Source organism: Lytechinus pictus, chromosome 3, assembly GCF_037042905.1.
Source record: "Lytechinus pictus isolate F3 Inbred chromosome 3, Lp3.0, whole genome shotgun sequence".
Lineage (NCBI taxonomy): Eukaryota > Metazoa > Echinodermata > Echinoidea > Temnopleuroida > Toxopneustidae > Lytechinus > Lytechinus pictus.
In genome coordinates, this window is record NC_087247.1 from 34,012,586 (window position 1) to 34,037,127 (window position 24,542).

At 35.3% G+C, this 24,542-nt stretch overlaps 1 protein-coding gene across 2 annotated transcripts in view; it reads right to left on the minus strand.

The window, feature by feature from the left end:
- Positions 1 to 4,704: 4,704 nt before the first annotated feature.
- Positions 4,705 to 24,542, minus strand: part of LOC129257401 (SRSF protein kinase 3-like) — a 100,169-nt gene continuing 80,331 nt past the window's right edge. For both annotated transcript variants that reach the window (XM_064096870.1, XM_054895711.2), the window contains 12 exons: positions 22,061 to 22,148; positions 20,652 to 20,758; positions 19,286 to 19,448; positions 18,446 to 18,601; positions 18,052 to 18,279; positions 17,047 to 17,358; positions 15,947 to 16,348; positions 15,170 to 15,258; positions 12,971 to 13,078; positions 12,346 to 12,415; positions 11,118 to 11,210; positions 4,705 to 10,690 (listed from right to left, as the gene is read on the minus strand). In XM_064096870.1, coding sequence (XP_063952940.1) covers positions 10,506 to 10,690; positions 11,118 to 11,210; positions 12,346 to 12,415; positions 12,971 to 13,078; positions 15,170 to 15,258; positions 15,947 to 16,348; positions 17,047 to 17,358; positions 18,052 to 18,279; positions 18,446 to 18,601; positions 19,286 to 19,448; positions 20,652 to 20,758; positions 22,061 to 22,148 — 2,001 coding nt within the window. In that variant the 3' untranslated portion in view covers positions 4,705 to 10,505. The remainder of the gene's footprint in view (positions 10,691 to 11,117; positions 11,211 to 12,345; positions 12,416 to 12,970; positions 13,079 to 15,169; positions 15,259 to 15,946; positions 16,349 to 17,046; positions 17,359 to 18,051; positions 18,280 to 18,445; positions 18,602 to 19,285; positions 19,449 to 20,651; positions 20,759 to 22,060; positions 22,149 to 24,542) is intronic.

Here is a 24,542-nt window from a genome sequence, read left to right on the forward strand (position 1 = left end):
TGCCGCTTACACGATTGATGATCACACTCTGAGAGTTCTCCTGATTATCAATTTCATGGAGATCGATGATATCACTTGCGTAAGCAATAGTCTTCCCCCTCTCCATTGATATTTCCTCAGAAGTAGTATTCATCAATCGTATTGGAGCACCCGATTTGACTTGCTCCACGGTACAAAGTGTGGCGGCAACCAACACAGTATCCTTATTGCTAAGTCCAGCGGGCAATGGTTCAATAATAACGTCACTGCAACTGCTCCCAGCGATTTCCTCGACAAGTCCAACAGTCAGTATTTCGCTATGTGGGGGAACCACAATAGACGAGTTGAGTGTAACTCTTCTCGCAATATTTGGAACTCCTCCTAAGTCACAGTCCACCCACAAACCAGCAATCATCAGTCCCCTTCTGGCTTCAATTATGCAGTCAAAATGATACAAAAAGTCATATCCAATTAAAGCGTCGTCATGTATAGGGGCCACAAAAGCATTCCATGTAAAAACGCTACCATTGATGTCAAATTGAAATGTTGCCTGTCCACTTATATCCATGGTGCTTTCATCTGCTGTTTTTAGTATGGTCTTATCTGAGGGTTTTACAAGCGGAGGTCGACAATCAAGGGGCATTTTATTGTACAAAGTTTGGGAAAGGATTGTTACAGCAGCACCAGTGTCAATCAACAAATTTGCATCAGTTTCATTTACTTTTCCTCGTATAGATGCTGACATTCCGACTGCTCCACTCCTTCTCACCTCAATCTCTACAACTGGTGTGACCGGCGTCGAGCCGGATGACCCGGTCATCACTAGTTTCCCGACATCGAAGATTGGCTTTGTTGTTGTCCACTCACCTTGAATGGTTGTTCAGGTTGGCTACATTCCCGCGCGAAATGTCCTTGAACACCACAGTTGTAGCATGTAATGTGATCTTTATTTCGACCGTAGTTCGCATTTCTCCCATGCCCACGTCCGCGACTTCTTCCACGACCACGAGTATGAGCACCATACTGGCGTCCTTGAATGTCTGTACAGATGTTTGATAATACGTTAGCAAGTTCACTTACTTTCTGTGACAATTCTGACGTCAGCTTTTCCCCGAATGCATTGAGACGCTCCTCCGTCACCGGGCTTGATGCAGTTACTTGTCGAATTCTTGATCCTGCACTGCTCATTTCTTCCTCCTTCAAACTCCTATACATTTCAACAATGTCCATGGCTTCTTCTAGTGATGCAGGCTCTTTCATCCCCACAGTTATTGTTAAATGTTGATCATTCAACCCTTTCACAAAATGCCGAATGGCGATCGACTCTCTTGTCACAGCGTCTGCTCTTGGGTAGCCTTTATTTGTCAATGTGCGTATGTCGGCTACATATTCGGCAATGGATTCAGTCCTTTCCAATTTTCTTGACTCCAATTTCGCCAGGTATGACGCAGTACGACGACGGTCTCCGAAGCGTCGCAGCAGACTAGTCATGAGCTCGTCATAAGTCAGTTCATTAAAGCTTGGCAATTCGAATATATATTCGGCTGCCTCCCCTTGTAGAGCTGACGCAAGCCTTATTCGTTTTTCTTCTGAGTTCCATCCACTTGAAAATGCGAGAGTCTCAAATTGATTTTTGAACGCAAGTAGTGATGATGTTCCATCAAATGAGTTTTGCCGAGGAAGTGGTATCACAGTTTTCAGAATCCTCTCTGCTTTGATTTGCCGTATCTCATTTCTTAAGGCTTCTACTTCTGATGAAGTATCAGTGACCTCCACAGGCACATCCTCTTGTCGCTTTCTTCTTGTGTTCGGCATAATGATGTTACACAATTTTCTAAAGAAATATCTGACAATAAAAATATCAATGTACGTGTGCAAGTCCTGATCGCACCGCTGCTCACCAAATGTTACGTTTTTCTTTGGGTTAACTTGTTTTGACGCACAAAAGACTCTGCACAATATAGTTCACGATTTCATCTGCTTTATTTTACGAGGGTAGCGTGGTACAAGTTAAGATGTTCTCCTGTTCACTTCAAAATCAAGACTGACTCAATATGTCCAAATCACCATAATCTAGTATTGAACCTACCAGCAGATCTGATCTCACATGGACTACAATTGTAACAGTTTATATAAGGAACAATACACCCAATTTCAATCCCTTGAGAACAGAAAGCTTAACAAGAATTAAGTAGTAAACAAAGGATAATCACATGGAGTGTACAAAAGAGCAGAATACATGAAAGAGAGGAGACAACTGAACAGTCCATGGGAAATGCAAACAAATGCTGGAGTAACCTGTTAAGCAGGAAGGGAGCATTGACTCAGTGGTCATTCCCATATTACTAACATTAATAATATTACATGAACTAAAACCCCTTGGGAATAACAAACAGACTTTACACTTCAATAAGATGGGGCGAACAACAGCTGCTTAATAACTAAGTCATGAAACACATAACTCTGGGCCGTAACAATATCTATCAGTAAACCCTCGATGCGCTTTATTAATCCAAAAGCTTATTTACAGCAGGAATGAAAAAAAAACTTGCACATCATCCAGAACGTAAAACCGCGAGGGTAAAACTTGGATTGTTTACCTGCATGAGAAAATAAGTGTATAGTGGATAGGCAAACTGTTCATACGAGTACATACTGCAGTTCGGAAACATAAATTAAAATAAATGTTTATGAACTCATAAAATTGTAATATTCCTGTGGTCAAATTTTGTGTGTATCTCAATAGTTTAAGCATAGTTTATATAATCGTCTAATTTTCAGTATTAGTAACCGTATTTTGCGTTGTGTATAGCCTATGCGTTTACTTAATACAAATTGAAAAAGTAATATTTTTAATTTTTGAACTGATTCAGCAACTGTGGATTACAAAACATAAAACAATTTTAAAAATGCATCCCAGCTCATCATGTGACTTTTATTAGGCCTATAAATGTGTTTTTTTAATCGTCATAAGTGTATAGATTTTGTGTTAAGTTGCAAAATATGATGTAAGTATTGCATTGTTAATATCTGGACTAATGCATTGTTCTTTTTTATATAAAAAAACGAAATTTAATTGGATTATTGTTATGATCATTATTAGTCTTGTTTCATCTTTAACTACATATTACGCTCAACACCTAAGCCTAGCATGTTTCTCATTTCTTATTTACGGTGCGAACATTAAATTAAACTACATGTATAATATGTGTAGAGTCCAGTAATTTTGGCATAACCCGATCTACGAAGGCAGAAAATATGTAGATCCGATTTCTTTTATTAGTGTTTGGCAAGGAAGGACAATTTGGAAGGGAGTAATCTTATCACATCCATGCAACAGGGCGAGCGGTCCCCTGAGTTACGGGGGCGGTAAACGGATTAAACCGCCCATATCAAGTTCAGTATCCGTGTGAGCGCCAAATAGTAAAGACGAAAGCAGACGACTCCAAAAGCGGTGAAAGTGACCACGTGACACCATCGTATCACATGATGTCACAAATTCTTGGAGCACTTGAAGAGAGGGCTGTAATTAGAGCAGGTATCCTACGGCGGCGGGTCAATTATTTTCTTAATTACTCTTGAAAACGAATATCGGTGACGAAGGGTGTTTTTAGGTCGGTCAGTTCGCAATATTATTATCAAACTGTAAGATGGATATTGGTATTTCCAACCTTGGAGATGATTTTTTTTTCATTAAATTCCGTGTCCATTCTTTTTCAACGAATGTCATCTAGCAAATGCATAACAATGGGATTTGATTATTTGGTATCAAGAACATTGCAATGTTATGATGGCGAACTGTGATGCCTGATCGAGATTCAGAATCAAATCGTGTTTTTCATGTGATATATTGTAATTATATGTGCTCTAAGAATGAAATAAATGATCTATTGCTATCAATGAAAGGCAGTTATCATTTAATAGATATTACATTTTCTTTCTTTTGTAAGATGCTCTATGTAAAATAATAAATTCTATGATTCTTGATTGTTACAAAATGAAACCCTTAAATCATTGAACCTTTTTGTGTAGATTTTTCTTATTGTAAGTCTTATTTGTAATCTGCAGTATGACCTATTTTCTCTTATATTCTCGCATCAATTCATTTGCCAATCACCACCAAATAACTCGTTCGTCCTTTTATCTCTCTCCCTCCCTCCTCCCCTACCCCCCTCTCTCTTCCTCTCTCTATCTGATTGTATCATTTCCTCTCCATGATCTGCTCACCTTTTTTTATGTTGAGGGTTCCCCCCCCCCCTTTTTTGAGGGTGGGGTGTTATTTATTTTAAAAAAGGAGAAAAGAATGATTGACATGGATTTATATACTGGGGGCCATTCCAAGCTTTTCAATTCCCCCTTCATGATCTGCTCACTTTTTGATATTGAGTGTTTTCCTTTTTTTTTTTTTGGGGGGGGGTGTTATTTATTTGAAAAAAGGAAGGATGCAACATGGATTTATGTTCTGAGGGCCATTTCATAGTAAATTAGTCATTAACATTGTGCATTTGTCATTATAACAAGTCTTAAATAAATGAGACCTTGTCATTCAAGATTTAGTCCAGCTTTTCTGATTTCAATCTTTAAATCAATAGTAATTTTGTTTCCCCAATTTCAAGCACTATTTGGAATTGCACACAAACTTTACACACATGTTTAACAATTAAAATCTGCATAATTGAATCAAGAAGACACTGAGAGCAAAATCACATGAAAAGCAGACATGAGTTCAAATGGTTGTTCCAGCACTACATATTTTAATAATGTCGAACTCCAGATCGACAATTCAACACATTCCTACAGAAAATGAGCATATATGAGAATTATTTGCTTTCACCTGCTGATGAACAATTCAAAAATTAGCCTTAAGTGTTTGAGGTTTGTAAACAACAACAAAAACTGTAAAATAATGATGAGTCATATGTTGTACTTAAAATATTTTTAAATCATTAACGTTTGATCTAATTTATCAACGACAGCAATCAAAAGTTTATCAACTAGAAATCTCTTTCAATAATTTGAGGGAGGGGATGGAGCATATGCAGCTAGGTGCTATTATGCCATGTGTTTGTATTGTACAATTATCAATACATTGTCTTTCTAGATAGTAAATTAAAGATTTATCAAACATTGCTTAACAATAGGATACATAATATTCATCAACTGTATACTGCTATAAAACAGATAATAATTCAATTATTAATGGAACAAAGTAATGTTATCACTGTTGCCTGATATGCAATGCTACACATGTATGTGTAATAAGTGTACTCAAGTGACAACAGAAATATATTCAAACTGGCAAATTCATTCTGCATATATATGTGAGCACAACACATTTTATATTTGACAAAGAGGATACTATTGAAAATGTCCTATGAATGTTCAGGATATTGTCATTCCAATTCTCATCAATCAAATAATATGAAAAAAACAAAGATCAACTGTTAACAATAAATAATGTATTCACTCAAAAGAAGGCATAATAAAAAGAAAACAATCAGCATGATATCCTTAATAATCTGCATTAGTGAGTCAAGTGAATTTAAACTCATCGAATACAACTAAACATGAATGCAATAAGCCATTTACTTTTATTAATGAAAATAGTTCATTAACAACAATATCCAACAATATTTCTCTGTATAGCTACTGAAATATGTCATTTCTTTATGTACACAGTACTGTACACATACAAGTGATTGTAACAAAACTTACCTAAAGCTCTCTCTCTCTCTTTATACATGTGTGCAATGAAAACTGATTGCTTCAAATATATCAAAATGCCTTGAGTAACACTCTCTTCACATTGGTATCTGTTTTATTAAGAGCATAGGGATCTATCTACTATATAATGATCAGGGTCTATGATCTGTAGGGCTCAAACGGATATCAAATAAGATGATTTTTTTTTTTCTTCATTGCTTGAGACAAATTTATTCATTTCCGTTAACTTATTTGGTAAAAAGCCAGCCAAATAGTCTAATACATAAAATTTTCTGTTTCTTTGGTATCACATAACTTCTGTATATAAAAGAGAAAGCAGAAAATTGCTTTGTAATCCAAAAGCATTTGACTTTCATCACATTATCTTCACTTTCAATTGTAGGTATAGACTTTGCTTGTATTGTAAATGTACAAAGCTTTATTATGTGACACAGCAAATTTTACGGGTTTTAATTTTTAAGTAAATGTAGATAGCAATTTAGTGGATATGAACAAGAATAGAATAAGAACTTTAAAGCTGTAAAGGCCCCCATTTCATAAAACTTAGTTATCAATAACATTATATGACATCTTTGCTATAACCCAAATAAATAACATTATTTTAGTAGCTTTTAACAAATCATGATTCAATGTACTAAGATGTTTCATGAGATGGGACCATAATAAAGTTAAATGAAGTATAATAACTCTTTATTTTCATTTGTATTTCAATGATTTCATGTTTTATATGTGTTGGGTAACATTCGACAGAAGACGTACCTCGCAAATGATAGGGGGTGTATTTGTTTTTGTTTTTAACTTTTTTGAGGTCACTCAGTAGAACTATTGCACCTGATCCAAACATTTGGAGTATCCAAAATTCACATCGTTCTCAAAACTTGCAAGAGGTTAACCTAACACACCAACAAATATCTGCATCCCATGTCATTAATGAAATAAAAAGAGCAAATAGAAGTTTGTACAAAATCTTAATAAGACCATGACAGGCGGAATAAGCAGGATTGCAAGTAGTATAAACATTCCAATTACTCCAACTGCAACCAAAAAGTATTCCAAGTGTTTGGGTCCATCTGAGTGCCTGTCACAAATGCTATGCTCATTCATGAAACTTGCAAGGTGAATTCAAAGAGATAACGCAATCAAAATTCCTTCTAATTGTACTCTGAATGTATTTCTGATATTTGTATTTCAATTCCTACAGACATTTTGATGTCATTTGAGGAAATGATCTTGTTATATTTGTATATCCTTCTAACATCATTTGAAACATTTTGATTGCATTTGAGGGAGAATGAAGGTTACATTTCAAACCAGCAAGCATCATGAAAGCATGGCCTGAGGATGCTGGAAAATCACTTGGTATCAAGGAGTCACCAGGTCAAAGACGCTCTTGCACTTTGAAATCCCCCCCACTAATTTTATAAATACCATTATCTTCATTCTGGTTAGGTCTGGTCGATTCCTGTTGGTTTTGAATAAGTGTGATGGGGACCTTCGAGAATAAAACAGATCTAAATAGTACCCTCTCATGTTTTGATAAACCTAATTATTTCTAAAGTGTGACAAACTCTAAGATAAGCCATGCAGATTTACAACTCATAAGGCTGAGAAACTCTAGGTATTTTAGGCACCAAAAATGTTTTCTTTCTACATGAATGATGATATTTACACATGACATGAGAACAGTATATATAGATCATTCTGAAAACAGAAGGCAACATAATGCAATAAGTTAAGAGATATATGAGTAGGGAATATGAAACCTATTCCATTTACAAAGCCTGCACTATGTTAGATGCATAAGAATTCCATACATGGACAATTTCATCTACTGAAAACAGGCTTTGGAATAGATTATTGCAAAAATATCGCACGCAAACATGTTACAGTGACATATTCTATTTACAATATTTGGGATGGATTCTTTCAAACTTTTTACAAATATAAAAAGATTCTTACAATTGTACATACCGTATTCTATTTTCATTCATTCTTCTTTCTTTTCCAGAGAAACATTAAGATAATCAATTGGCAATAACTTGACACTCCTGTTCAACTACTAAAGAAGGCATTTAATATTTTGCTTTGTTTCATGTATTTCAATATTCAAATATATATCCAATCAACATTCAAGTTTCTAAGAAGACAAACAAAGATAGAAGAGTACAGTGAAGTGAATGGGTATTTTCCACATTGAGACAACAGGTTATCAATGGAAACAACCTTGCAAAAGTTTTAAAGAATTTCTGATGATATTGACAGAGAGTGCTGCAGAATGGATTGCCCCTTTCATGATAGCCAACACCATGAATTCACAATTTTCCTTTCATACAGAGACAATAGAGAGTTCTTCCTCTCTCTATAAACCATCATTCTTTCCGTCGACGAGATGCCCTCACAGTTGGTAGCATGTTTAGCTGAAATTCCCAAAGCTATCTCACACACACGGGGTAAAAATATGAAACAATCATACCTCTTACTATTTCACCCAAAATAACATGTGAAATTATTCCTACAACTCTATTTTACCAAGTTACTAGTAGCTCATTGGGGTTCAACACATATCAACTGGCTGTATGAAGTTGGCTGTGTCATACACACACCTAATACTAGTACAGGTCTTCAGAAAAAAACATGTCAATACTCCTTGTTAAAAGGTGCCTGACAACAAATAGCTTATTTCAGAAAAAACGGTAGTTCAACTTTCTGAGCTGAATAGGAACTTCCACCACATCTAGACGCTTGCCTGGAAGGATATTTACTCTCTGACAGGAACAATCAACATGACACGGTGGTCTTGAACCAAGAAAAAACAACTGAAACAGATTGGGATAACTATGGAAGCTCAGCACACAGAAATACAAAGATATAATGTAAATGAACAATCTAGAATACTTTTCCCCTACAAAATATCCATCTAAAGTAAACATTGATTCAATTTCTTTAAAAATTATGAGTATACATGATGTTTATTGAAAACCACCCAAATAAATAGAAAATGATTCACAGAAAGGAAAAATGGCAACGTGCAGGAAAGGGGATGGTGAAAACAATAATACATAGAAAAGCAACCCTTTTTGAAAAGTGAAAAAAAATCTTACTTATTCGCAATACATTATACCATGTTGCTCTGGAAGGGAGTTGCAAATTAGAGAAAAATTAATGGGGAAAATATTCATGAACATGGCTAAATAAAGGGACAATAAGGAAAGAGGAAAATACCGTGATAACCCATTTCCCAATGTCAGTACAACCAATATGCACTCAGAACCAAGGTGAATAACTTTTACCCTAAAAGCCAGATTTGATGTCAGACTATAATCAATTACCAGATTTCAAATTCAATCCATTCAGCTTGACTGCTTCTCAATATCCTTTCCATACATCTCACAAAAATAATCACACAGGAAATACAAGGGGGTGTTCGAGTACATCATGGGTGATGCCAGAAGCAAAGTTGACATTTTTAGGTTTTTCCTTTTTGTTTACAAAAAAAGTTCAGCCATCATGGCTGTAGTAAAAGATCATTTGGGATTACCCATAGGACTTAAAATAGGAACATCAAAGCTTATTACCTGAGGCTTGTTGAAAAAAGGTGTTGCATAACTCAAAACCCAAGGTCACAAATGTGCTTTCATGATTGGCTAACCCTAAAAGGACTGGGGAGGCCATGATGGCCCCCCTCAATGCTTCGCGCGATATTTCAGAAACGCAAAAAGATAGCGCCGCAAAATGTTATGAATTTTTTATTTGAAGTCTCGCGCAACTTTTGAGACCAAATCCGCGACATACGGGTATAGCATTGCGACATCACATGACTTTTTACAAACAATGTCATGCCAAAAATATACTCTGTGTACAAAGTCTTTGGGAGATGAAATTCATAAAAGGGTGATTATTTGTCATTCTAATTGGTCTGCTTAATCAATTTAGGGTTTAATTTAGTTGTTAATTGGTCTGTAATAATTTCCATTGAAAAAAACAATGAAAAACAAAAGATGAAAAAACAAAGACATACATAAGAAATTCTAAAAACAAAGAAATACATAAGGAAAAAATTTGCTTTTGCAATTTTTCTCTATGGAAACCTTTAAATTAGATTACAAAGATGACATCTGCCAAAAAAGAAGAAAATTGGGTGTTAAATAGGCAAATGTTTTTCATGAATAAATTTGCATATTTTTTTATAATAAAAAATTATTTACATAATTTTTTGTTATATACTAGCTGGTAGTTTATGTGGTAAAGAATGTGCGTGCCAAATTTCGGCGCGATCGCGTGAACGACGGCCGAGATCAGAATAGCCCAGTCCTTTTAGGGGTAAACATTGAGTTGGGTTTGAGGTAAGGACTTGATTTCAACCTTTTTCTGATAACTACTAAGAAACCCCCTACCTAAGAATGTGGGATACTTTATTATGTTAAGAGAGAAAGAAATATGAATGATTGCTAGAAATATAAAGTCGAAGAATATAGTGACATATAAACAGAGACACTTCATGGAAGTGAAAAGAGAAATCGATGGGATTACTACCAACAGGACACAAAAATATCATGTGTCAAGTATGCAGTCCCATGTGTTTGTTTTCATGTACTGAATGTCAATCATTTACCCTTTGACATGTGGATGTCATTGACCCTATTAAACCAAACTAAACACTAAGGAAATGCCAAAAAGAGGGAGAAACCCTTGGTGGATGAATGGAAGGAGAAAAGACCTAGATGAGGTTGTACGGTTTCACACAATGACAACGAAGCAACGCTAAACAATGGCTGCGGTGGTGGTTCAGAAGACAACAATCATCATGAGTAGAGCCAAGGGTGGGATAGGCTCTCCTTGGCTGTGGCACGTTTGGCTGGATCAAACTCAAGCATTGGATGAAGGAAGCTGGCAAACTCTTTGGCGTCTTCCTCGGGCCATTCATACTTCTCGGTGAGGACATGGAAGAGACTCCATGGCTTCAGCTTCTGGATGTTTCTCAACTCACCTGAAGAAGAATGGTAAAGGTAGATAACTGTCTATATCTTGCCTAACACACATCATAAATTATTACAATTATCAAATGATCAAATAATTGTGTATACTTTTCTGAATTATTTTTAACGTCTATAGTCTTTTTTCCATTATGGAGATGCTTAAAAAACTGCTCAATGTTTTTTTAATGAAGTTTTTAGGAACATATACATATAAAATCATCTATTTCATTTTGTCTTCATAAAAAAAGATCATTGTTTAAAGGATGCCATACTGAAGCTACATATTATGAATACTCTTGTAATTTCTCATCTATTTAAAGATAGAGTGTTTTCAAATTCAATTAATTCAATCTCCATCAAGGATTCAGGTGTAACTGATACAGCATTATACTTTTTTTTTTAATGCTGACTGCATGTTTTTTTTTCTCTCAAACTCACCTTTCTTGTTGAAGAAGTCTCTGGAGTATTTCCCACTGAGAGCAATGTGTTTGGGTATATGTCCCACTAATTCAATGATATGAGCTATGTGATCTGAAGAAGAAAAAAAAGGATAAACTGACATTTAGATTACATTGACAATGCATTTTTTTTAACTACACAAAATACATAATAATTTTGGATTTCTATCATCTCTCTTTTTCTATTATAGAGCACTTTAAAAACTGCTCAATATGTTTTGTAATAAGTTTTAATGAATGGATATAATAATGCCATATTTACATTTTCAAATGGATATGTTTTGAGCTTTTGTACCTTTTCCTTCCTTTTCAAAATCTGGATAATAGTTTGATCATTAAAAAAAACTAAAAAGGTGACAAATAATGGAAGTTGGCCAAACATCACACATGAGAGCACCCAGCAGGTAGATTGCTTGGGTGGCCCAGTGCAGTAGAATACAACCAAAGACCATAATTAGCTTAATCATTCTTATGATAGTAATATTATTGTGAAATCCTAGCTTGGCTGTTACAGCTTTGGCTAATCCTGCCTGGTCTAAAGGATTGCAATTATATTATTAATGAATTACGAGCTGAGTCTGTGATTTTGATTTTGATAAGTAAATATTTATTCTGAATAAGACTTAAAGGACAAGTCCACCCCAACAAAAAGTTGATTTGAATAAAGAGAAAAATCCAACAAGCATAATACTGAAAATTTCTTAAAAATCGGATGTAAAATAAGAAAGTTATGACATTTTAAAGTTTCGCTTAATTTCACAAAACAGTTATATGCACATCCTGGCTGGTATGCAAATGAGGAGACTATGACGTCATCCACTCACTATTTATTTTGTATTTTATCATATGAACATGAAATATTCTAATTTTCTCCTCATTGTCAAGTGATACAACAATTAATTCCTCCCTGAACATGTGGAATTAGCATTGTTTAATACTATATGTTTCAGTCAAGTTGGTCCTTATTGTCAAATCTATGAAAAATGAAATATTGTATAATTCAAACAATAAAAAACAAAAGAAATAGTGAGTGATGGACATCATCGACTGACTCACCTAGTTGTGCATATCACTGTTATGTGAAAAATAAGCGAAATACATCCGATTTTGAAGAAATTTTCAGCACTAAGCTAGTTTGATTTTTCTCTATTTATTCAAGTCAGCATTTTCCTGGGGTGGACTTGACCTTTAATAAACACACATCTTACCTTCATCCCTAGAATAGTTTTCTCCTGAGTGAGGCTCAAACAGGTAGTCTCCACAAGCCAGCTCAAAGGCCTTAAAAAATAAAACATTTAAAATAATTTTTTCTTTCACTAATACATAACTAATTCGAATATAACTTCTCAATAGCAAGGGCACACAAAAACTGTCTATAAAAGTTTTCGTAAAGATTTATAGAAGAGAATCATATTGGAGTATCACATAAAATGGTGTAATACTGTTTTTTTTCCATTTTCCATTTGAAGATATTAAGCACCCTCCTGAAGAAATGTTTATTTTTCATCTTATATAGTCCTTTGACTAAAAACGGTATATTTCTAAACTTTTCAGCACATTCCATGCTTGATAGATTGTTTCATACCAAACCAAAAAATATGGATTCATTTTTATTTTAGTGAGGATCCCGTCCAAAATATATTCTCAGGTAAAATTGCAAAATACATCCACCACAAAATTCTTTATTTCATATCATCCACACCATAACGGTTGAAGGACATTCCAATTATATGATGTAGTAATAATGAAAAGAGACATTTAAGGGGGATTTACAAAAATGTAAGAGAATTTTTAATCAATGAATTATCTAAAGGAAGATTTAATTGTACTCACCATACAAGCTGTGCTCCATATATCTGCTGCTGTTTCATACCCTGCTCCTATTAACACTTCAAGAGCTCTGTATTGGCGGGTCTGGATGTCCTCGGTAAAGTGATGATACTAAGTAGAATAAAAAACCAACAGTATTGTGTTACTATAATCATTGTCATTATCATCATCAACACCATCTACATCGTCATCATCATCATCATTAAAACATCACTATCAGTCAATAACTATCATCAGTATCGTTATCATTAACAAGTGGAACGCCTCTGGCAGTCCCGCCTGCATTACGCAATTCGATATAGCAGCAGTGCTTCCTTTGAAAAACAGCTAATGAATAATTATTCACAGAAGAAAACACTAATATGATAATAAAATATGTCCATTGACCCAAAATGACCTTTGACCATGATCATGTGACCTAAGACATGTGCAAAACAATCATTCATACTTGATTACCCTTATGTCGATGTTTCATGAGCAAGTACCATAAAATTCCTAAGTTATAATGCCAATTCAACACATACTCCCAACACGGCTAGAGTTCATTGACCTTTAAATAACCTTTGATCTTGGCCATGTTCCTGAAACACACACAGGGTATTCAGGGACACATTGCTGCTCTTATATCCAAGTTTCATGAACTAAATCCATAGACTTTTAAACTTCCACAAATACCCCTAACATTACCAAAGTTTGCTGACCCTAAATGACCTTTGACCTTGATCATGTGAGCTGAATCTAGCACAGGGTGTTCAAGGATACTTGATTGCTCTTATGTCCAAGTTTCATGAACTAGATCCATATAATTTCAAAGATATGATGACAATTCCTCAAATATCCCCAATATGGCAAAAGTTTGTTGACCCTAAGTGACCTTTGACCTTGATCATGTGATGTGAAACTCGGGCAGGATATTCAGTGATACACTATTACCCTTATGTCTAAGTTTTATGAACTAGGTCCACATACTTTTGAAGTTATCACAACATTTCAAAAACTTAACCTAGGTTAAGATTTCTATATTGATTCCCCCAACATGGTCTAAGTTCATTGACCCTAAATGACCTTTGACCTTGGTCATGTGACCTGAAACTCAAACACAATGTTATGATGACATTTCAAAAACTTAACCAAGGTTAAGATTTTAATGTTGACGACACCGGCGTCGGAAAAGCGGCGCCTATAGTCTCACTCTGCTATGCAGGCGAGACAATAAAATTGGTGACAAAAAGATCGAGGATTGGTGATTTTCCATAATGACAAACTGTAATGGTATTATCAAATGATTCATAAAAATCCTTGCTAAATGCGAGGCCATCCAAATCATTTATAGGAATTGAAAAAAAATGTACATAAATATTTGATGATTGCAATTCAAGGACAATTGTGGATAGCCTCACACCCTCTCTTTCACTATTGACAATCAGTCAGGCATGAGCATGTGTATTTGTCTAGTAATAACCTTAATAATAAAGCTCTTGTATAGCGCATATCACATTATGAATAATGTCTCTATGCGCTTCCGAAGGACTTGGATATTATTACCCCAGCTGTAGCTTGGCAGCCGTAATTACTAAGATATATATGATTGACTAACTTTCTTTGTATCAAAAGCATTAAAATCATCACCCAATTTTACCCAATGGCACAAACTTTTACTGGTCTACTTTAGTTGGGTAAACAAGAATTTGTCATAGAGGCCTAAAAGCCATTTCCAGAGATTATAATCTATGCAAACTGATCAATGAAAGAATCATTAAATATCACAAGCTGTGTAACAGTCTCTTGTTTTTGCCAAAGTAGTATTGCAGAGGGCATAGATTTAAGACATTATCTTGAACCCAAGTCAAATAAACATTGAGTAGTAATTTTAGTAACTCCTGAGAAGATGATTAGAATCTTTCTTAATCTATTCCACAAGTCAGAGCAATTTTGGCTGCATCTTTCTGCAGGAATGCCATTTCAGCCTCTCTCCCCTTCTAACTCTCATATCATTTTTTCAATGCTGAAATGGGAGTAATGGAAGGGGACAAGACACTCCTGCTCAGTCCCTTTTCCTTCTCATTCTATAAATGTTTAGTTTACACTGAAATAGGATTAGAAAGGAAAAGAAGCTGAATAGGAATGCCTGGTAAAAATGGCCAAATGTTGCCCTGACTTATGGTAAGATAAGTAAAAGACAAATAAATGATATATTCTTACAGTCCAGCATGCATTGCCGAGGTCAGCCAGTTTGATCGGTAATTCATCCTTCCTCTCGGGAGAGTTGGCACCTTCTATCAATTCTCCATCTGAAAACAGACATCAAATATTATCCTCAAACATTATCCACATCATCATCAAACAGTATATTTTTCTACAATTTATAGATGAATGTTTCCCTTGAAAGAGCATATTTTGCAAGATCTGTCGAAAGCAGCTTTTGCAGTTAAACATGTTTGTCCAAACACATAAGTTTTCATGTTTTAGCTGTCGCTGTTGATGCAAAAATTTCATTTTTAGAAAAAAAAAGTAGAGAAACAATTACTTTTTACATGGACAGATTCACTAAATCTTGAAATCTGTGACTTTGATTTACCCTCTCTCATGGTTTTTCATTTTCTACTTCTTTTGTGAATCTCCCCCCCCCCCCCCCATTCTTCTACACTGAATCAAGTATTTACATGGATTAAAGACAATCAATTGTGACAAGTTATATATCATTTTCAAAATTAGGATACAATTCTTTTTCAAAGTTTACGACTTAGTCAAAGTCACTCCACCAACTTATCATGGGTTTGCATTGTGTAGTAACATGTGATCAATCGTGGGTCATATCAATCCATAAATTTTGGATACTCTGTCATTGAAGTCTCATAAAAAGAAATATTCTCAACTTTAATGCCATTGTACACAAGTCTACAGAACAACATTAGCGCTTGTATTTCTTATTTTCATGACATAATTCCTTTCTCCACATCCTGAAGTAAAATCCTTTACCTTTATTGCTATCTTCAGGGGTGGTGGCTGCACTCTCATTCCCTTCCTCTCTGTCTTCACTCCCACTATTTGTCACCTTAAAATTTTCCAACTCCTTCCATTTGCGATCGATCTCCTGCCTCCTATTATCATCGCCAGAGGTTTCCGTTTGCACATCATCCGCCTGAGCTTTCTCGGGGGTCGTCCCTCCATTCAGCATGGAATCCGCTCCCAAGGAATTGAGTTCAATGTCTTTGTTTTCCTGTGTATTATCTAATGGTTTATTGTCTACAGTCGTGTGGTTTCCATTCTCTTTTGCTCCATTGTTAAGAGTCTCTTTGTCTTTGCTCTCGTCAGAGTTTTCAGAAATGGTATTCTCGTTGGGGTCGCTGCCTTTGTTTTCACTTTTCTCCTTGTTTGCAGCTGCACGAAGGTAAAACAATGATGACTTGGTTAAAAATATATATAGCCTTTAAATCTTAAAAAGGGATTCTGTTCAATAGGGATATGAAAAGCAGCATATTCTAAATATTGCAATACTGTTTGGATCAACAGTGTCATTGAGAATCTGCATTCATATGATCAATTCATAGTTCTACGCAAGAAACATTGTTCTTATTGCAATGGTGTAGAACCTCCTCTATGACGTCACGGAAGCCTTCCCAGAAGAAAGAGAAATTTACAACAATGGAAGGTTATTAAAGGTTCAGTTGTAATGCTTGACAACCCATCTGATACACAAAACAATGCAAATGCAAACAACTTTCATGTATTGAGGATATTTAAGTTTTCCAGGATTTTATTTATTTTTTGCAGAATTCAACTCTACATTTTTATTCAACTTCATGCTTGTAATCTTAAATTTACATTATTTTTAACCGATATATGACCTTAACCTTCTGATGATTATTGAGAGAGTGGGTGAGAAGGATTCATTCCAGGATGCAATATATCCTTTCAAAGGAGAAACCATCAAAACTGGTAGATAATCTAACTATAGAACTAAATAATACTGTATAAAAAGCCATTAAAGGCTCATAAACCCATAAGCATGATTCAAGATAATTATTTCTACAAATGAAATAAAGAATACTCCATAATTATTCCCCAACAATGCTTACCATTTTTGAGACTTTCTTTGGTAGGTGTAGAAGAGGCTGAATCCAGTCCATTCTCTTTGACATCCAGAGGGAGCTTTGGTTTAAGAGGCAGGTCAATATCTGAATCTCCATCCCCATTCTCCTCCCCATACCCGTTACAAAGCCCCTCCTGTTTCTCCTGCTCCTCCTTCCTACCAGGACCGTCTCCTTTCTCGTTGACAGGTGACGGTATCCTCTCTGATGCATCCTCGAAGACATCTGCATCTTCAGCCTCATCGCCTCTACAACCAGCATCATCATTCCCATTGGTTGCAGTTTCATCCACAACTACTCCTGGATAGAGAAGGGGTTTAGAAATAATTGACACCTTCAGATGATGAATCATATATGCAATATAAAACAAGTGCTTCCTCAGTCGAATGTCTTGGGTTCACAGAATTCCCTTAACCCATGGGAGACAGAGCCTGCATATATGTGGGTTGGAGTCTATGAAAAATATGTGTCATAGCTAAATCATTCTGTCACCAATTGGTTAAACTTAGGCTAAATTATACTGATAAAAAAAATACATGCTTGGTACAATCTGGGATCCATTCCAGAAGGAGTTACAATCAATTGCAACTATTAAAATCAAACTTGATTTTCAACAAATAAGAATCACTGACATAGTGTTACCTAAAAATACATCAGTTTAGTTTGAAAACTATAAAAGAAATAAAAAATATATATTGACAGTATGTAGTTGTGGTTTTGTTTTTTAACAACAAATGGCAACAAAATAAAGCAAAGTAAATTTGGCAAGATTAGCTGAAAACAATAATGCTCCATGTAGAGGCAATACTGCCATGCTTCCATACGATCTTTTATAAGCAATTTTAAAATTAGCTAGCTCTAGCCTTTATGCTATAGCAATACCTGAGCCAAAACCACAAGATGGGCTTATGGCAATACAGAAAATTTTGGCAAAATTCTTAGAAATTACAGGAAACATTAGTAATTGAGGTCGCTTGATTGAACCAGTGTTACCTTTCTGTTCCTCTTCAGGACTTGATTTCTCAGAAGCTCTCTCTGGGGATTTGGCAGACTTCACCCTCGAAACAGATCCATCTTCCTCCGCTTCTTCAGCTTCCTCTAGTACTTCAACCATCTTGTCTCCTGAAGCTCCCAATGACTGGTTTCCGTTGTTGCTTTGGTTTTGGGGTGAATCCGTTGTGACGTCCTCACTATCCCTATCAGCATCGGGTTCAGTTGTTTCTGAAAAGGTATTGTACAAGGCAAGATAGAGTGTAGATTTTCATTGGTGTATGTTACAGAAAACATTGTATTCTGGGAAAACCATGTACCTTTATCCACATTAAGGTTAAGAAATGGAAAAGATGCAATCGTTAAACTCTATCCATAAGATTGTATAGTTGGTTACCTGATAGTCTCCTGGTCTTTTCTTGGTCAATCTCTTGGAGCTGCTGTTGTTGTTTCTCCAAGAGAGCCAGTTGTTTTTTCTGTTTTTTCTTCATTTTTCTCTTCTTGTTTTTAGACATCTTCTCCTGAGGTTTCTTCTCTGCTGGAGCTGTACTCACTGTAAAAGAAGAATAAACATAACAAATTGACTCTTTATTTACTGCATGCACGAATTACAATTCGACAGTTCTGCATAGTATATGAATTACCACAAAAATGAAAATGCCTGTTATTGCCCCCAAAAATATTGATTTCTATTCAAGGGCCAATTTAATTGGAAGGTTTCTCAAAAACAAACAATGAAAATAGTAATCTTGTATTTCACTTCTTTTAACTATCTAAAAAATGCAATCACCATCGCTTACACTATTTCTGTCTATCCATTATAATAACTATCATCTGACTAATTGTCATTATTGCCTTCACCACTACCATTATCTTTGTTATAATCATCACCATCACCATCATCATCACCACCATCATCATCATCCTCCTACTCCTCCTCATCATCATCACCACAACCACAACCACAACCATCATTATCATCATCATCATCATCATCATCACCACCACCACCACCACCACCAGCATCATCATCATCATCCTCCTCCTCATCATCATCACCACAACCACCACCACAACCATCATCATCATTATCATCATCATCATCATCATCACCACCACCACCACCACCACCATCATCATCATCATCCTCATCCTTACTTTTATCCCCTCTTCATCAAAGTCACCACAGGTACCACCGACACTACAGAGTAAACACACTTCATATCATACTGCTAACCTGATGAAACTGGAGGTTTTGCTTTTCCTTTCATCCATTCCTTGGCCTCACTAGCTAGTCTCCTGATAGTGTCCTCATCAACACACAGTAAGATATTCTCGGGCTTAATATCGGTGTGAATGATCTTACACTTTGTATGCAAGTAATCTAGACCCTCCAGCACCTGCAAAAACAAGCGATCAAACACTTCACAAAATCTTGTGACAATTGGACACTCGTCAACCTTTTACAAAATTAACTGTACTAGACAAGGAACATGTATTTATTGAACATATAGTTTGAACCATGACTCCACAACTTAAATAGGATCTAACATAGAGCAGATATATTGTTAACATGTTAGGTTGGTATATTTTCTCTTTGCTAAATGTTTCTTTATTGATAACTATAAGTTTATTGACAAAATTATTGTTTTCATTGCTGAAATGATTGTCAATTTGTCTACCTATTCATCTTTTTCTTATATATTCATTTATTTTCTGATTTATCTAGTAATGATTGATTCATGTATTTGTTTATTTTGATAATATCTTTGATAACTTATAAACCTGCTTTATACATCTTAATTATTTTTCTGTTTTTACATAAACCGAAAACTGCAAAAATGTTTATTCTTCAATTTATTAATAATAGAATCTGACCTTTCTATAAAAAATGAATCTATGAACAATCCTTTAGAAAAATATTTGTAAAATAGCACATCAAAATTTGGAGAAGTCAGTGTAGTGGAAAGAAAATTTACGAAAGATCCTTATTCATAATAATTATACAAAGGGATAGAATACTTCTGAACATAATTAGCTCTATTTACTTCACTTCGTTACATAGCCATAACAAGATCACACATGTTTCATGTGAACCCTGTTTTTAATATATATGCAAATTAACGTGTGGGCTTGGAAAAGCAGATATTCCAACAGCCACAATCTTCCTTCCCTGTATACCAGCACTTGACTTAAAACCTGCAATCAGTAGCACGACAACCAATGTTCTTATAAGCCAAGAGTTATTTGTGTTTCGAAATCACATGTCAGAAAAATATCTTAAAGAAGAACTCTCTTTTCACCAAATGTCAATTTATGAAGTTGTAACGTTCAAAAGAAAATGATTTGTTTTTAAAAGACCATTTGATGAGAGTGTAGAGTTTGTAACAGAAATTGCACAATGCACATTTCCTGCTTGAGTGAAGATCAAACTTCTTCACACATTGCACTGAATCAAATAATTATTTCAGATTTATTCCATCCTTCTTATATATTAAGCTTCTGGCCACTTTTTAAGCTAAAGATCTGCCTTTTCAAACTCAAATCAAAATAACTCATTCTGGCCACCTTATTGTGGGTTTACAATGAGCAGAATTACATACCTGTCTAATGATGCTTTTGACCTGTCTGATGGGTAGTCCCATGTACTTTGATTGGATGATGGGTTTTAAAAGATTGTTACCAAGTACTTCAAACACCATACATACATCTGAGATATCAATACAGGTTAAGGTAAAACAATGTCACAAGAAATGGGTAATGAATTGCCTGCGTCTCTCCAATAATGGGAAAGGGAAGGAAGTTTGGTTATATGACATAAATCCCCTTTCTTTTTAATGAAGAGTCATTAATTACATTCACAGGATAGATCTTTTTTATTATTCAACTTGCATGTTCCTAATTCAAATCTATAAACACAAAAAGTAGTAGAAACACCCTATTAGATAAAAAAAAAAACATCTGGGAGAAAAAGTAGCAATGTATCATTACATGCTGCTCAAGAACTTGCTTTCTTTATGCTGCACAATTTTCTTATAACATAATAATTCTAAAACCTGCTGTGGCTTTTTTGATCAAGTAGATGAAATATGAAAGTCTAATGTTGTTGTGAAAACTACACAAAATTGAAGCTGAAATTACTTTTGAAAGGGTAATGTTGTACATTTACATTCTAACGACAACATTGCCATCGGTTTGTAGCAACCTTGAAAGCATTAATGTATAGATGGCCCCAGTTTAAGGATGGGATATCTTGAACAGAATAATTCATTTCTCTCACATCGGAGGAAAAAAAAACAACCAGGCCATAAAATGGAAGGTGGATATCTGGATGACTCATAGATCAAGCCAAACATGAGCTATCCTCTGCATGGTAACTCTAATTGTTTCTCTTATTCTTGGGAAGAGGCACATAGGGGATTTCCCTTCTTTCCCTGTCCCTCTTCATCCAGGTTCTCTTTTTTTTTTCTCTCTCTCTCTCTCTTCTTTATACATTATTCAAAACGTAGTCCATCTCTGTCTAAATACGTTGTCTTCATACACACACTCTCTTGAATTGGTAAATTAGAATATTTTCTCCATTTATTTCAGAGTGAATTTGATCCAGATGGCTATTTGAGTTCAACTACATGCACACAGGTAACCACAATGTGAATTCCAATTGCCCATACAAATAATGGAAGCATTATGCCATTCAACACTGAGCACACCACTATATATGGAGGAATCTGAGCCTATCATCGAATTTGATCATTATCTTGTATTAATCTTGGACAAAAGCACCAAATTCTGCAGAATACATTGAAGTAATGTCACACAATTTAATTCACATATTTTTTTCTGATGAATGCAGAATAATATGATACAACTTTCATCAGGGTTTTATTTGCCATCACCACTGCTATTCTACCCCTTTAAGAGTATACCACCCAAAAGTCATGTTTCAGCAGCCATTTTCTTGTCTACCCATGACCATATAAAATGATGTTAAGTTGTTTTAATGAAAGGATACGAGTTCCATTGACGCCAGTAACCTTGAAGTCATCAATGAGCTGAACAACTCTCTCTCTCTGTATATCAGTAGGATCACTGTCTCGTACCTGAATATGAAAAAAAATAATGAAAATATTATTGATTCTCTAATGACCAGAAACACTAAAATAACGCAATAAAAATCTGCATCGATATCGATGTAAAAAAAAAAACATTTTCTGTAATTGAAAGTTCTGTTGAAAGCAATCAGTATCACTCCAAAACAAGCAATTTCAGTCAGTGTGATATGAAGCTCTCATGAATTATTGACAGCTATTTTTGTCATATTTTCACAAATGCAAAGATTGTAAACTAAGAATGACTGTAATTCATAGTCATATGGCTGCAAATAATATGTTGGTTCGGCGAAGTGGTTGATTCTTATGAAGGACCAGACTAGTGTTATTTGTGATAAACATACATTCAAGCAAAATATCATAGTATTGAGACCATACTTGTATTGAAATAAAAATCTTTTTATGAAGCTACATATCAACAGGTGTAATAATCCCTGACATCTGAAATACAATTATAATAATAATAATTCAATTCTCATTATCTATTTACAATCAGCTCGCATCTTTCGGTAACCTATAAAAAAAGTACATTCAACATTTTCCCTTAATTAAAGATAAGATCTATAAACATATCTTCATTTCATTTATTTCATATAATTCAGTCACTGAAAAAAAAGACAAAGCTTTATAACATCCTTATATCTCACGATCTACCTGCATAATAAAAAAAAGTACTCATCTTTTCCACGGCACTCTAAAAGTGATAGCTTTGAAGTGACAATGGTAACCTAGTGGAGGGCTTATAGCACTTTAATACCATTTAAATTTGATAATCCACCGAGACCCATCTGCCTGGCAGTATCCATAATGAACATATCACTGCATTTGGTTGAGTTCATTGCAATGGTCGTTCATGTTATATGAACACAAGCCATTGGATGCTGACATGGGTCTTGAACATCAGTGATGAGTGATGATCCCTCAAGTCCCATCTGGCGGTATCCATAATGAGGATTCACACCGCTATCTATTCTATAAAGTGTGAACACAGGCCGTTTACAGAACAGTGACTGGATGCTCATAGTCATCATATTCTGCCATGATATGGTGCACTTTTATAAAAGTGTAACTGTACATGGTTATCTCTATGTTTCTATAACATTGGTCAGTTATGTCAGTATTCAGAATGAAGATGACGAGGTAAAAGATGACCAACTTTCTGCTGTGTGAAGTGTAAACGCCTCACATCCCAATGACTGAAAAGCACACCTTACTTTTACATCACGTGAACACAGAGCGAGGTGGAAGCTTGACAAAGTGCTTTAACACTGGTAAGTCACTTAAAGGTGAATCCTCAAGTCTCGTCTGCCAGTATTTATAATGAAGATAACATTGTATAATATACAACTTCCTTTGATGCAAACACCCAACTGGCTGAAAATCACATTCAAATTAACATGGTGTGAACAGAGAACCAGCTGGATGCTTGACAAGGTCCTTTAACACCAGTCATTTAAAAGGTTATTCCCAGGATCTCATTTCCTGAAAAAGTACAAGATAAATCTTTCTGCAATGTGAACACCACATCTCACTCTTTTAAATCAAATTCACATTTACATGGTGTGAATACAGATCCAGCTGGATGCCTGACGAGGAGCTTTAACACCAGTCATTCGTGGGTGATCCCTCAAGTCTCTTCTGCCAGTATTCATAATGAGGATGACACTGCCTTTAGCCAACTTCTTGCACTGCCTGCTTCCTTGAGAAAGGCTTGGGGTAACCCAACACTTGCAAACAACACAAGAGTGCTGAATGCATGCATCCCTAATCATAGGAGAGCTGCTCTAATGGCGCCAGCCTCTCTTAGATGTCAATTCGGGAGAGAGAATAACCGATGAAGACCTTTCAATTGCCATTATTTTGGTTTCTTACAAACTGAGGGGTATCATGAATGCACCAAAGCAGGACAAAAGTAGAAATATGTTCTTTCTTCTGAGCTTTCCTAGAGTAATTCCCATAATTCTCATACCTTCTATCTCCTCTCTTTTCTATTCTCTTACTTCTAACTCCATCCTCTCTAATTCCACCACTCTCTCTCTCTCTCTCTCTCTTCTTTATCCCAACTTCTCACTTCTTCATTCATGTTTGATGAAAGCACCCACTGTACCAAGACAGTAGACAGCCAAGCTAGTGATCATCCCTGTCATTGTAATTACATTAAGATATGATTAAATGGTATGTTGCCTCCAGGGAGATCCCCACGGAACCCGCATTTAATCAAATGCTCTTTATATCAGAGCACGTAGCTGGATTGAAGCCGTAGAATAACACTGACACTGACAGGAGGTACACACTATCTAAAGGCATTTTTTTTTATTTAATACTCAGTTCTTGCCACCATATTTTTATTCAAATCATTTGTTTGTTGCAATTTTGTACTAATTA